General features: G+C 56.4%; 1 protein-coding gene across 1 annotated transcript; it reads left to right on the top strand.

Annotated features, from left to right (window-relative positions):
• The first annotated feature begins 365 nt into the window (after nt 1-365).
• On the top strand, nt 366-10,883 carry LOC137307553 (vacuolar fusion protein MON1 homolog A-like). Its single transcript, XM_067976866.1, has 6 exons — nt 366-521; nt 1,778-1,927; nt 2,825-3,214; nt 4,923-5,721; nt 8,782-8,929; nt 9,721-10,883. The coding sequence occupies exons 1-6, from the start codon at nt 446-448 to the stop codon at nt 9,952-9,954; spliced, it is 1,797 nt and encodes a 598-aa protein (XP_067832967.1). The 5' UTR covers nt 366-445; the 3' UTR covers nt 9,955-10,883.
• Nucleotides 10,884-14,730: the final 3,847 nt, after the last annotated feature.

The raw sequence follows: 14,730 nt of genomic DNA, 5'->3' as shown, positions 1-14,730 counted from the left end.
CTCAGTACCGGCATCGGGACTGTCGGCCGAGACGGAGACTTCCAGTTTCTGGAGTGGGGACTCGAGCCCACGAGCTTCTGACTCCGAGGCGAGAGTGGGACCCGCTGAGCCACAGCTCGCACCTTAAAGGAGTCGCTGAGAGATGTGGCAGGACGGAGTGATTGGGGAGAGGATTCCAGAGTTTAGGGGGGAGTGAAGTGATTGAAGACATTGGCATGGATGGAGCAGGGGGACACTACTGCATGTCAAGAGTTGGAAGGGTGGAGGGCTCTGTCAGGGCTGCAGGAGGTTGCAGTGGTCCAGGCCAGTGGAAGGATGGTGAAGTTCTCCCTCCAGCATTGATTTGTTCTACCGTCTCTCCAGCCCGCAGGGCCGACTTTCCGCTGACTGGCGAGGAGAGGCTCTTGCCAGCGATGCCGTGTCACCAGCCGCGGTGCGTCGCCAGATGAGTGCTGATGTGAACCGTTCACCGCGACGCAGAACCGACTCGACAGAGGGGAAACCCCCCACTTCATCTCCAGGTAAGTACCTCCTTCCCCCTTAAATCAGGCGTGAGCGCAGCGTGCTTAACAGCGGGAAAAACGTGACATCGCCTGCTGACGAGGCACTTGGGACGTCTCCCGTGATCGGACTCGACTGTGTCCTGACCGGTCTCCCACCTTACACAATCCGTAAACTTCAGCTCGTCCAAAACTCTCTCCGAGTCCCGTTCGCCCATCACCCCTCCCCAGTGCTCTCTGACCTACATTGGCTCCCGGTCCACCAGCACCTCCAATTTAAAATTCTCATCCTCATGTTCAAATCCCCCCATGGCCCTCGCCACCACCCCCCCCCCTCCCTAACTCTGTAACCTCCTCCAATCCTCCGAGATCTCTGCGCTCCTCCAATTCCGGCCTCTTGATCATCCCCGATTCCCATCGCTCCACCATTGGCGGCCGTGCCTTCAGCTGCCTGGGCCCTAAGCTCTGGAATTCCCTCCCTAAACCTCTCCGCCTCTCTCTCTCTCCTCCTTTAAGACGCTCCTTAAAACCTACCTCTTTGACCGAGCTTTTGATCGTCTGTCCGGATGTCTCCTTATGTGACTCGGTGTCAAATTTTGATTGATAATCGCTCCTGTGAAGCACCTTGGGACGTTTTACTACGTTAAAGACTCTGTATAAATGCATGTTGTTATTGTGTTGGACTCGGGACATCACACCGTTTCCCACTCTAACTCAAGTCGTGGGTTCCAGCCCCCACTCCAGAGACTCGAGCCCCGGTGCCGGTACTGAGGGAGCGCCGCACTGTCGGAGGGGCCGTCTTTCGGATGAGACGTTAAACTGAGGCCCCCGTCTGTCCTCTCAGGTGGGTGTAAAAGATCCCACGGCCGCTATTGGAAGAAGAGCAGGGGGAGGGGGAGTTCTCCCTGGTGTTTTGGGGCCAATATTTATCCTCGACCAACATCACTAAAAAAAACAGATTATCTAGTCATTTCAGTGCTTATTTGTGGGATCTTGCTGTGCACGCATTGGCTGCCATGTTTCCTACATTAAAACAGTGCCCACACTTCAAAAGCACTCCATTGGCTGTGAGACGCTTTGGGACGTCCTGAGGTGGTGAAAGGAGCTGTAGAAACGCAGGTTCTGTTCTTTTTGCATCGAATGTGTGACCGCTTTCAAACAGGCCCAGTGCATGCAGATCGTCACGACTCGGCCGCTGGCTTCGCCAAACCTGTTCTCTTTCCCTCTCCTTCCCCCGTCCCCTCTCTGGCTAAAAGTCTGGTTGTGTCTTTGTGCAGGTAGCTGTTCCTGGGATGTCGAGATGGAGGCCGAGCAACTGAGCAGTGAGGCCGCAGAGGCAGCGCTCGGTGAGCAACCGTCGATCGGCGTCCCCGCCGACCGCCAGTCTCCCTCCCCGGCACCCGGACAGGGGGAAGAGACGGCTGCAGGTGAGGCCTGGTCCCAGAGCGGGACACCGACCCCACCAGAATTAAACCGGGACTTAAAGGGTTAAATCCCGAGGAGAGGTTGCACAGACTCGGCTTGTATTCCCTCGAGTGTAGAAGATTAAGGGGTGATCTAATCGAGGGGTTTAAGATGATTAAAGGATTCGATAGGGTCGATGGAGAGAAACTATTTCCTCTGGTGGGGGGAGTCCAGAACAAGGGGGCATAATCTTAAAATTAGAGCCAGGCCGTTCAGGGGTGATGTCAGGAAGCACTTCCTCACACAAAGGGGAGTGGGAAATCTGGAACTCTCTCCCCCAAAAAGCTGTGGATACCGGGGGTCAGTTGGGGTTCAGGTGAGCGGGAGCAGGGGGACGGACGAGCACCAGAATTGGAGGGACTCCTGCCGCTGAATCGCTCCACGCCTCCTGGCAACCTGTCGGGGACTCGAGCCGGCCGATCCCTGACAGCGGTGCTTGAGCTGAGGCCGGCCCCTCGGCGGACCTCCTGCTCCGTGTCACGGAGGCTGGCGAGAATCTGGAACACTTTCTCCCCCCTCGCCCCCCCCGAAAGGCTATGGATGCTGGGGTTCCATTGAAGCTTTCAAGACTGCGATGGGTAGATTTTTGTTGGGTATCAAGGCGGGTAAACGGGATCGAGTTACAGATCAGGCATGATCTGATTGAATGGCGGAGCAGGCCCGAGGGGCTGAATGGCCTCCTCCTGTCCCTGACGTTCCCAGCTCACCTGTAGTCCATTAAATGGCTGGTGGTGACTCGGAGCGGTGGTCCAGCTATTGGAGCGTTCCTTTTTGCGACCCCGCCCCCCCCCCCCCCCCCCCTCGACTCGGAAGTGAGTTGCATTGCTCCTGCGTTGACTGATTTGTTTCTGTTCCCCTAGACCCGGATCGCCCGAGCTCCCCCGTCGAAGAACTGGACCCCGGCTCGCAAGGGGACGAGCCCCGCCAGCCGGCCGAGGACGACCTCTCCGGCTCCGCGGCGGCAGAGGAGGAGGATTCAGGCCAGTCGCCGGGGGCCGAGCCTGAGCCCGAGCGGCGGGACCCTGAGGACCTGGCCCCTCCCCTGGCGCCGCCGCCGCACAGGGACGAGGACGTCATGGCGGAGGGCTGGCGCACCCACCGCAAGCACGTGTTCGTGCTGAGCGAGGCGGGCAAGCCCATCTACTCGCGCTACGGCAACGAGGAGGCGCTCTCCTCCACCATGGGCGTGATGATGGCGCTCGTGTCCTTCGTCCAGGCCGGAGACAACGTGATCCGCTCTATCCAATCAGGTAGGTGAGTCATTGTAGCAGCAGGAGCCGGGGGCGTCTCGAATCGAATCGAGGGGTTCGGGGGGTTTATATATAGAATAACAGGTACCCGGGAGAGAGTTACAGGCTGGAATCTAATCGAGGGGTTCGGGGGGTTTATATATAGAATAACAGATACCCGGGAGTGAGTTACAGACTGGAATCTAATCGAGGGGTTCGGGGGGTTTATATATAGAATAACAGATACCCGGGAGTGAGTTACAGGCTGGAATCTAATCGAGGGGTTCGGGGGGTTTATATATAGAATAACAGATACCCTGGAGTGAGTTACAGACTGGAATCTAATCGGGGGGTACACGTATCGATCTGTGTTGGTACTAATCAGTTTTATTCTTATGTTATTTTAACACTGGTGGCTCGGTGCCAGATACTCAATGTAATGTTTGACTTCCAATCTGGGGTTAAATGAGTTTACTGGCAGACAGGGCCAGTTAACTGGAGGGTGGTGACCCAGGTTGGGCAGTCTCCTAATTGGCTGTGAGTGTACGTGTCTCTCTCTCTCCTGGTTGCTTTTTCTCTGAACGTGTGCTGCAAATAGCTGGCAGTTGCTGAAACCACTTCCCCATCTCCCTGATCTGTCTGCCAACCAGAGTGTTAACCAGTTGTCGATCTCGTGCTCTGGAGCCCCTGTCGTTTGATTTAAAGGGGGGGTGGGGGTCACGTAGCATCCTCTCGGCCCCGCGTGGTCGGGGACATGTATCGCCGTTGGACGCAGCAAGACGGGGCGGGGGAGGACTGAAGGCTTGGTGCGTGCCCACCTGGGGAAGCTGAAGGTGCTCCTTCTCCTTTCTGCTGGCATTCTGAAGCCGCATGACAGCCTGGCTCGTAGCCAAGGGCAGTCACACGCACTGAGGCGCGCGTGACTGTCTGTCCAGCCTAATACTTCCCTGAGACACTGCACTGTTCTGTGTCTTTTAGTGAGCTGCTTTCACCAGTTTTATTGTGTCCTGATGGTTGGCCTGAGTGCACAGCGCATGAAAAGAAAGAGAGAGACCTCCCATTTCTCCAGCCCCGTTCCCCACCTCAGTTCACCCCAAAGCGTTTCACAGTCAATGAAGTATTTTTTGAAGTGTAGTCACTGTTGTAATGTGGGAAATGCAGCAGCCAATTTGTGCACAGCAAGATCCCACAAACAGCAATGTGATAATGACCAGATAATCTTTTTTAGTGGTGTGGGGTAAGGGATAAATATCGGCCCTCGGACACCGGGGAGAACCCCTCCCACCGGCCCCACTTTTCTTCCAATAGCGGCCGTGGGATCTTTTACGTCCACCTGAGAGGGCAAACGCGGGGGCCTCGGTTTAACGTCTCACCCGAAAGACGGCCCCCCCACTCCGGACAGTGCGGCGCTCCCTCAGTACTGGTACGGGGTCGGGGGGGGGTGTCGGGCCTGGATTGCGGGGCTCGAGTCTCTGGAGCGGGGGCTCGAGCCCACGGCCTTCTGACTCCGAGAGTGAGCCTCGGCTGGCGCTTTATTGAAGGGAAGGCAGGCTCCAAATGGCCCTGGGTTGTATCTCGGGGACCAGTTAGCTCCAGGTAGGGTGGGGATACTTGGGGATCGGTGAGAGTGACTCCGATCGGGCGGGCAGAGGGGAGCGGGGGGGCGATCTGTAACCAAGGCAGGCGGGTCATGGCGACAAGTGACCACCTCCCCCTTTTTACCTTTCAGACGACTACAAGGTGGTGTTCAGCCAGCAGGGCCCGCTGGTGCTGGTGTCTGTGTCGCGGACGAGGCAGTCGGAGGTGCAGCTCTGCCGTGAGCTCCTTTACGTCTACTACCAGATCATCAGCATGCTGACCCAGGTCACCGTCACCCGCATCTTCGAGCGCAAGAAGAACTACGACCTGCGGCGGCTGCTGGCTGGCTCGGAGAAGATCCTGCACACCCTGCTCGACCGCATGGACTCGGACCCCAGCTTCCTCCTGGGGGCCGTGCAGTGCCTCCCGCTCCCCTCCTCCGTGCGCGACTCGGTCAGCCAGATCCTGCAGAAGGCCGTCACCCCCAACCTGGTCTTCTCCATCCTGATCGCGAGGAGCCAGCTGGTCGCCATCGTGCAGGAGAAGGCGGTGATCGAGGACTCGCGGCTGGACCCCGTCGACCTGCACCTGCTCTTCAACCTCATCACTGGCTCCTCCTCCTTCCAGGCGGGCGAGGTCTGGACTCCTATTTGCCTGCCCCGGCTGTACCCTGACAGCTACTTCTACGCCTACATCTCCTACCTGGACCCGGCCTGCACCGTCTGCCTGCTGCTCATCTCCACCGACAAGACGGCCTTCTACAGCGTGTCGGACTGCAAGAAGAGGATTGAGGAGAGCCTGCGGGGCCAGGGCCTGCTGCAGGCCATCGCCAGCGCCCTGCGGAGCAACGTGGCCAGTGCCTCGCACGTGGGGGTCTCTGACCTCTGGCACTTCATGTACAAGCCCCTGGACATACCCGACAACCACAAGCAGCTGACGCAGTACACCAGGTGAGGCGAGCAACTCCGTGTCGGGGGGACATCATTCTCTCTCCCGCGCTCTCTCTCCCCTGCCCAGGCATGTAAGGGTTACAGAACCACGGCCGGCCGATGGAGTCAGGATACAGATCAGCCGTGATCCGATCGAGTGGCGGAACAGACTCGAGGGGACTGAATGGCCTCCTGGTCCTGCGTTCCAATCCAACAGCGAAAAGAACAGATTAACTGCTCGTTGTTTGGGATCTTGCTGTGCAAAAATGGCTGCTGTGTTGGCCGGTATCAGCGGCCGCGTTTCATTGGTGGCGAAGCTTTCCGAGCTGCGATGTGAACGAGTCTTGAATTCCCGGCTTTCGGCGAGGGGGGTTTGTGATCGTGCCGGGGCTGCGTGGAACGGGACCAGGCTCGTTACCGATCGACCTGCGGTCAGGGGACAGCGCGCGCTCTCCGCAGGCGGCTCGGCCTGTGGTTGCCAGCGGACGCAGGAGCCTGTCGCTGTCCCCCCCCCCCCCCCCCCCCCCACCTCCTGGCGCTACGTAATGCGTGGATCCTGAACCCCGCCTTCTCTCCTCCCTGTTTCTGCTTTGGGAATGGTGGCTTCCAATTCTTTGATTGGGAGAAAGGGAACCGGCTAAAGTAACTGCAGGGAGGGAGGGACCGAGCCATGTACTCCTTTATAAATATATAAGCATTAAAGAAAGAACGTGCATTTCTACAGCCCCTTTCACCGCCTCAGGACGTCCCAAAGTGTTTCACAGCCAACGGAGCACTTTTTGAAGTGCAATCACTTGTAATGTAGGAAACGTGACGGCCAATTTGTGCACAGCAAGATCCCACAGACAGCGATCATAAATGACCAGATCATCTTTTTTTAGCGATGTCAGTTGAGGGATAAATATCGGCCCCAGGACACCGGGAAGCACTCTTATTTCACCCCCCCCCCCCCACTCTGCTCTTCTCCCAGTAGTGGGCCGTGGGGTCTTTTACGTCCACCTGAGAGGGCAGACGGGGACCTCTGTTTAACGTCTCATCCAAATGCCGGCCCCTCAGTACCGGCACCGAATCGTTTGGACCCCCCATTATAAGCTGTCCTGCCTCTCTCCCTTTTCTCCCCCGCCCTTTCCTCAGCCGAGATGAACAATTAAACAAAAGTCACACAGATGTCCCTGCTTCCACTGAGACGCCCATTGCTTTTTTTTCCTGGCGGCGCTGCCCCTTTAAGAGCCAGCCGCAACCTTTGACCTTCTTGGAAACATTCTGCGATTCCGTTTTGGGATTGCATTAACCCAGATCGAGTCATCGGCCTGTTTCAGACTGGGCTTCAGGTCTCGATCAGCTGCTCTTGGTGCCCTGCCTGACGTTGCTCCTCCAACCCACACCACCAACTGGCCATCCATCTCGTTGGTTCTCTCTGGGATGTTGTGAGCAGAATGGCTTCTAGGTTTGTCCGCACAACAGTGATTCGTTGTACACCGAGCCCTACAGCCCAGAAGTCGCATGGTCTTGATTAAGGGAAGTTTTGTTAAACTTGTATTGAACCTTGGTTGGACCACACTTAGAATATTGTTTACAGTTCTGGTCTCCATATCACACTTGGAGCACTGGGCACAGTTCTGGTCTCCATATCACACTTGGAATACTGGGCACAGTTCTGGTCTCCGTATCACACTTGGAATACTGGGCACAGTTCTGGTCTCCATATCACACTGGGAGCACTGGGCACAGTTCTGGTCTCCATATCACACTTGGAGCACTGGGCACAGTTCTGGTCTCCATATCACACTTGGAGCACTGGGCACAGTTCTGGTCTCCGTATCACACTTGGAATACTGTGCACAGTTCTGGTCTCCATATCACACTTGGAGCACTGAGCACAGTTCTGGTCTCCATATCACACTTGGAGCACTGGGCACAGTTCTGGTCTCCATATCACACTTGGAGCACTGGGCACAGTTCTGGTCTCCATATCACACTTGGAGCACTGGGCACAGTTCTGGTCTCCGTATCACACTTGGAATACTGGGCACAGTTCTGGTCTCCATATCACACTTGGAGCACTGGGCACAGTTCTGGTCTCCATATCACACTTGGAGCACTGGGCACAGTTCTGGTCTCCGTATCACACTTGGAGCACTGGGCACAGTTCTGGTCTCCATATCATACTTGGAGCACTGGGCACAGTTCTGGTCTCCATATCATACTTGGAATACTGGGCACAGTTCTGGTCTCCATATCACACTTGGAATACTGGGCACAGTTCTGGTCTCCATATCACACTTGGAGCACTGGGCACAGTTCTGGTCTCCGTATCACACTTGGAATACTGGGCACAGTTCTGGTCTCCATATCACACTTGGAGCACTGGGCACAGTTCTGGTCTCCATATCACACTTGGAGCACTGGGCACAGTTCTGGTCTCCATATCACACTTGGAGCACTGGGCACAGTTCTGGTCTCCATATCACACTTGGAGCACTGGGCACAGTTCTGGTCTCCATATCACACTTGGAGCACTGGGCACAGTTCTGGTCTCCATATCACACTTGGAGCACTGGGCACAGTTCTGGTCTCCATATCATACTTGGAGCACTGGGCACAGTTCTGGTCTCCATATTATAAGAAGGATATAGAGGCACTGGAGAAGGTGCAAAAAAGATTTACAAGGATGATACCAGAACTGAGAGGTTATAAATATCAGGAAAGGCTGAACAGGCTGGGGCTCTTTTCTCTCGAAAAGAGAAGGCTGAGGGGTGACCTGATAGAGGGCTTTAAAATTATGAAAGGGGTTTCGATAGGGTAGACGTAGAGAAGATGTTTCTTTACTTCTTTACCCAGAGAGCGGTGAGAATGTGGAACTCACTCCCACAGGGAGTGGTCGAGGGGAATAGAATCGATGGATTTAAGGGGAAGCTCGATAAACACATGAGGGAGAAAGGAATAGAAGGATATGGTGATAGGGGGAGATGGAGTTCGTGTGGTGCATTATCGCCAGCACAGACCAGTTGGGCCGAATGTAATTCTATGCAGTCGGTTCCTGTATATTTATTTATATGTCTCTCTCTCTCTCTCTCTCAGCCCTGAAATCGAAGCTCCATACTCGACAGACCAAGAGAAGGAGCACTTGTTTGACTTGTATCAGTACTTGCACAGCAGGATTCACAGCTTGGCACGGCCCCTCAAACTCATCTACCACGTGGCAGAGAAAGAGACTCTCTTAGCCTGGGTAAGTGGTGCTGCAGCATTCCTTCATCCAGTCCCCTTGGAGGCTGACACGCAGCAGGTTTGTGGTGATGGGTGGAGGCTCCCCTCGTGGTTAGAGCAGCCTGCGTAGGGGGTGGATTCAGCCAGTGTTGGTGGGGTGTGTCCCACCTGTGAGCAAGCCCAGGAATTCAAGTACTGAGGGCGGGGCCGTCTTTCAGGATGAGACATTAAACCGAGGCCCCCCGTCTGCCCTCTCGGGTCGGACGTGAAAGATCCCACTGCCGCTATTGGAAGAAGAGCAGAGGGAGGGTGGGGGAGTTCTCCCCGGTGTCCTGGGGCCGATATTTATCCCTCGACCAACACCCACTCAAAAAAAACCAGCTGAACTGGTGATTCACCTTATTTGCGGAATCTTGCTGTGCACAAGTTGGCCGCCCCGTTCCCGTCGGAACAAATCACCGCACTGCCTGTGAAACGCTTCGGGACGCAGTCAGACAGCAGGTCCGTTCTCGATAGTGCCTCGGCTCAGGACGCTTCTCCAAGCTCCCTGGAGCCCTGTAGTGCGACACAACGAGAACCAGGACGGGGTAGGGGGGTAGTACAGCTAGTCTCGCTGCTCCCTGGGCAGTCAGCCAGGTCTCCCACCCCTGGTGTGCACGGACGTGCGAGGACGCGATGCCCTCTGCAGTCGAGCAGCTGGCGCCTGCGAGTGTGTTTGGTGGTGGGGGGGGGGGGCGTATTTGAGGGTTCTAGTGGGGTGTTAATGTAAAATCTGCCTCCTCTTTCTCTCTTTTTTTTCCCGCCCCCTCGCAGGTGACGGGCAAGTTTGAGCTGTATACGTGTTTCAGTCCCTTGGTGACCAAGGCTGCCGCCATCAACATTATCACCAAGCTGCTGCACTGGATCAAGAAGGAGGAGGACCAGCTCTTCATCCGCTCACCGCTCAAATACTCCACCACCCCCAACCCCAGCCGGGGCTCCAAGGGCGCCAGGCCGGGCACCGACCGGCTGGACAGTGCCGACAACGGCTTCCTCTCCCTGCTGTAGCGAGCCGGCTGGCCGCCCTCGCTGTGCCTGCCCGGGTCGGCCGTGCCAGCACTCCTCTGACTGAAGTCGGTGCCCGCGAGCAGCAGGCCCCCCCCCCCCACAGTGTGTGTTTTTTTTTAAAAAGAGGCTCGGGGGGAGTGCCTGCGGCGTGTTCTGCGGGCACGGGGCCTGGGGTGGGTTTGCCCTCCCTCCCCCAGAGCAGTGCATTTCCAGAGTGGTCTGTTGCCGACGGTGACCCGCGGGGCAGCTGTCGTCTCTTTTCTCCCCCCCCCGATTCAGCTGCCCGTGTCCCCTTGCAGCTCGAACGCCGCTGTCTTGGGGTTGTGGGAACACAAAGCGAAGAATGGCCGACTGACGCTGATCCCACTCTGGGATGGGGGAGAGAGAGAGAGAGAGCCCTGTCCATTCAAGGCTCGAACCAACACTTTACGTGACCTGAGTGTGTTTGGCAGTGACAGGCCCGTGACCTCTGCACCTTGACCCGTCCCGTCCCCCTCTGCCTTGCATTTGGCATCTTCACCTTTAGCCTCACCTGGTGGCAGAGAGGTGGAACTGTGGCTCGTCGAGGAGCCTCCCGAATGACACAAGGGTTTACCGGGGGGGACTGTTTATCCTTCGTCCTGCCTCCAGTGCAAACGGTGAGATATTATCGGGGGGGGCCCTGCGGCGCTCTCTGGACAAGAGGCATGCCCAGTTTCGGATCGCTCGCACGTGCCCAGGTCCCGAGAGTGGCGTTTGACGCACATTGTGCAGCAGAAGAGACAGCGATGTTTCAAACACTCCTCCCTGTCCAATCGTCTCAGCCAGAGGTTGGCAGGTCGTGTAAAATAGATGATATTTTATTAAGGGCTACAATCCTTTGGGTCACTGGACTGTTGTAAAGGAATGGCTGGGAGACTTTGTGAAATAAATTCTGTCGTGGTCATGAAGCAGCGTGTGGTATGGATGCTGCGGGTTCGCTGGGCGGGTGGAGCGAGGATCAGGAGGAGGCCGCTCAGCCCCTCGATCGTGGCTGCCCTGTGCCTCGACCCCCGTAAACCCGCCTTTGCTGCCACCCTCCGCCGTCGGAGGCTGAGTTGCTCGTTTCGCCAGTGGCTGGAGTTTGTGCACGGCCCAGCTCAGGCTAAGAACCGTCCCGGACCGCGCTGGTCTCGGCCGTGCTGGCAATTGGGGCGAGAATTGGCCTCTGCGCCTCCCAAACCCGCACCCTCCACCATCTAATTGAATGGCGGAATAGGTTCGAGGGGCTGAATGGCCTCCTCCTGTTCCTATGCAACAGGCTTGAGGGGCTGAATGGCCTCCTCCTGTTCCTATGCAACAGGCTTGAGGGGCTGAATGGCCTCCTCCTGTTCCTATGTAACAGGTTCGAGGGGCTGAATGGCCTCCTCCTGTTCCTGTGTCACAGGCTTAAGGGGCTGGTAAGTGGACAGTTTGCCTTGGCTCGCAACTGCTGCTGGCTGAGGACAAGATGGGACGCTACTGTGATGCTTCCCACAGTTGACTGCCAACCCTCTCTCGGCACATTCAGGGTCGTCGGAGGAGGGGGTAAAACACTGGAATTGTCCACAGCAACCGGGACGTCGTTGGCTCTGCTCCCCGCACCTTCTGTCACAACAGAGCAGCCAGGCCTTCCCGTCCCATCTCCATCATATATTCAAACAGGCTCCCCGCTGAAGCTTCAGAAAGTTTAGTCTGTTCGATACAAACAGACAGGGTATCAGCATTGTGCATTGCCACAGACTGTATCGACAGCGACCGCCACAGAGAGGTAGAGAGTGTGTGTGGAACCCAAGAGGGAAACGGAGATGTGGAGAGTGTGTGGAACACAACAGTGGGGAATGGAGAGGGAGAGAGAATGGGAAACAGAGAGGTAGAGAGAGAGAGTGGAACACAGTGGGGAACGGAGAGGAAGAGAGAAAGAGTAGAACACAGTGGAGAGGTAGAGAGAGAGAGAGTGGAACACAGTGGGGAACGGAGAGGTAGAGAGAAAGAGTAGAACACAGTGGAGAACGGAGAGGTAGAGAGAGAGAGAGAGTGGAACACAGTGGGGAACGGAGAGGTAGAGAGAGAGTGTGGAACGGAGAGGTAGAGAGAGAGTGGGGAACGGAGAGGTAGAGAGAGAGTGTGGAACACTGGGGAACGGAGAGGTAGAGAGAGTGTGGAACACAGTGGGGAACGGAGAGGTAGAGAGAGAGTGGAGCACTGTGGGGAATGGAGAGGTAGAGAGAGTGTGGAACACAGTGGGGAATGGAGAGGTAGAGAGAGTGTGGAACACTGGGGAACGGAGAGGTAGAGAGAGAGTAGAACACTGGGGAACGGAGAGGTAGAGAGAGAGTAGAACACTGGGGAACGGAGAGGTAGAGAGAGTGTGGAACACAGTGGGGAACGGAGAGGTAGAGAGTGGAACACGGGAACGGAGAGGTAGAGAGAGAGAGAGTGGAACACAGTGGGGAACGGAGAGGTAGAGAGTGGAACACGGGAACGGAGAGGTAGAGGTAGAGAGTGGAACACAGTGGGGAACGGAGAGGTAGAGAGTGGAACACTGGGGAACGGAGAGGTAGAGAGAGAGTGGAACACTGGGGAACGGAGAGGTAGAGAGAGAGTAGAACACTGGGGAACGGAGAGGCAGAGAGTGGAACACAGCGGGGAACGGAGAGGTAGAGAGAGAGAGTGGAACACAGTGGGGAACGGAGAGGTAGAGAGAGAGAGTGGAACACGGAGAGGTAGAGAGAGAGTGGAACACTGGGGAACGGAGAGGTAGAGAGAGAGAGTGGAACACAGTGGGGAACGGAGAGGTAGAGAGTGGAACACGGGAACGGAGAGGTAGAGAGAGAGAGTGGAACACAGTGGGGAACGGAGAGGTAGAGAGAGAGTGGAACACTGGGGAATGGAGAGGCAGAGAGAGAGAGTGGAACACTGGGGAACGGAGAGGTAGAGAGAGAGAGTGGAACACAGTGGGGAACGGAGAGGGAGAGTGGAACACTGGGGAACGGAGAGGTAGAGAGAGAGTGGAACACTGGGGAACGGAGAAGTAGAGAGTGGAACACTGGGGAACGGAGAGGTAGAGAGAGAGTGGAACACTGGGGAATGGAGCGGTAGAGAGAGAGAGTGGAACACTGGGGAACGGAGAGGTTGAGAGAGAGAGTGGAACACAGTGGGGAACGGAGAGGGAGAGAGTGGAACACGGGAACGGAGAGGTAGAGAGAGTGTGGAACACTGGGGAACGGAGAGGGAGGGAGAGAGAGAGAGTGGAATACTGGGGAATGGAGCGGTAGAGAGAGAGAGAGTGGAACACAGTGGGGAACGGAGAGGTAGAGAGTGGAACACTGGGGAATGGAGAGGTAGAGAGAGAGTGGAACACAGTGGGGAACGGAGAGGTAGAGAGAGAGAGAGAGAGTGGAACACAGTGGGGAACGGAGAGGTGGAGAGACAGAGAGTGGAACACAGTGCGGAACGGAGAGGTAGAGGGAGAGAGTAGAACACAGTGGGGAACGGAGAGGTAGAGAGTGGAACACGGGAACGGAGAGGTAGAGAGAGAGAGTGGAACACAGTGGGGAACGGAGAGGTAGAGAGAGAGAGAGAGAGAGTGGAACACTGGGGAATAGAGAGGTAGAGTGTGGAACACTGGGGAACGGAGAGGTAGAGAGAGAGAGTGGAACACAGTGGGGAACGGAGAGGTAGAGAGAGTGGAACACAGTGGGGAACGGAGAGGGAGAGAGTGGAACACTGGGGAACGGAGAGGTAGAGAGTGGAACACTGGGGAACGGAGAGGTGGAGAGAGAGAGTGGAACACTGGGGAATGGAGCGGTAGAGAGAGAGAGTGGAACACTGGGGAATGGAGAGGTTGAGAGAGAGAGAGTGGAACACAGTGGGGAACGGAGAGGGAGAGAGTGGAACACGGGAACGGAGAGGTAGAGAGAGTGTGGAACACTGGGGAACGGAGAGGTAGAGAGTGGAACACGGGAACGGAGAGGTAGAGAGAGAGAGAGTGGAACACAGTGGGGAACGGAGAGGTAGAGAGAGAGTGGAACACTGGGGAATGGAGAGGCAGAGAGAGAGAGTGGAACACTGGGGAACGGAGAGGTAGAGAGAGAGAGTGGAACACAGTGGGGAACGGAGAGGGAGAGTGGAACACTGGGGAACGGAGAGGTAGAGTGTGGAACACTGGGGAACGGAGAGGTAGAGAGAGAGAGTGGAACACAGTGGGGAACGGAGAGGTAGAGAGAGTGGAACACAGTGGGGAACGGAGAGGTAGAGAGAGAGTGGAACACTGGGGAACGGAGAAGTAGAGAGTGGAACACTGGGGAACGGAGAGGTAGAGAGAGAGTGGAACACTGGGGAATGGAGCGGTAGAGAGAGAGAGTGGAACACAGTGGGGAACGGAGAGGGAGAGAGTGGAACACGGGAACGGAGAGGTAGAGAGAGTGTGGAACACTGGGGAACGGAGAGGGAGGGAGAGAGAGAGAGTGGAATACTGGGGAATGGAGCGGTAGAGAGAGAGAGAGTGGAACACAGTGGGGAACGGAGAGGTAGAGAGTGGAACACTGGGGAATGGAGAGGTAGAGAGAGAGTGGAACACAGTGGGGAACGGAGAGGTAGAGAGAGAGAGAGAGAGTGGAACACAGTGGGGAACGGAGAGGTGGAGAGACAGAGAGTGGAACACAGTGCGGAACGGAGAGGTAGAGGGAGAGAGTAGAACACAGTGGGGAACGGAGAGGTAGAGAGTGGAACACGGGAACGGAGAGGTAGAGAGAGAGAGTGGAACACAGTGGGGAA

This window comes from Heptranchias perlo, unplaced genomic scaffold (genome assembly GCF_035084215.1).
Source record: "Heptranchias perlo isolate sHepPer1 unplaced genomic scaffold, sHepPer1.hap1 HAP1_SCAFFOLD_1042, whole genome shotgun sequence".
In the NCBI taxonomy this organism is placed as follows: domain Eukaryota; kingdom Metazoa; phylum Chordata; class Chondrichthyes; order Hexanchiformes; family Hexanchidae; genus Heptranchias; species Heptranchias perlo.
Note: the sequence above shows the minus strand (reverse complement) of the source record. Positions and strands in the feature narration are given on the sequence as shown.

Coding starts and splice junctions, on each gene's coding strand:
- LOC137307553 (XM_067976866.1), top strand. CDS start 446: ATGAGTGCTGATGTGAACCGTTCACCGCGACGCAGAACCGACTCGACA. Junction 522..1,777: donor ACCCCCCACTTCATCTCCAG/GTAAGTACCTCC, acceptor GTCTTTGTGCAG/GTAGCTGTTCCTGGGATGTC. Junction 8,930..9,720: donor AAGAGACTCTCTTAGCCTGG/GTAAGTGGTGCT, acceptor GCCCCCTCGCAG/GTGACGGGCAAGTTTGAGCT.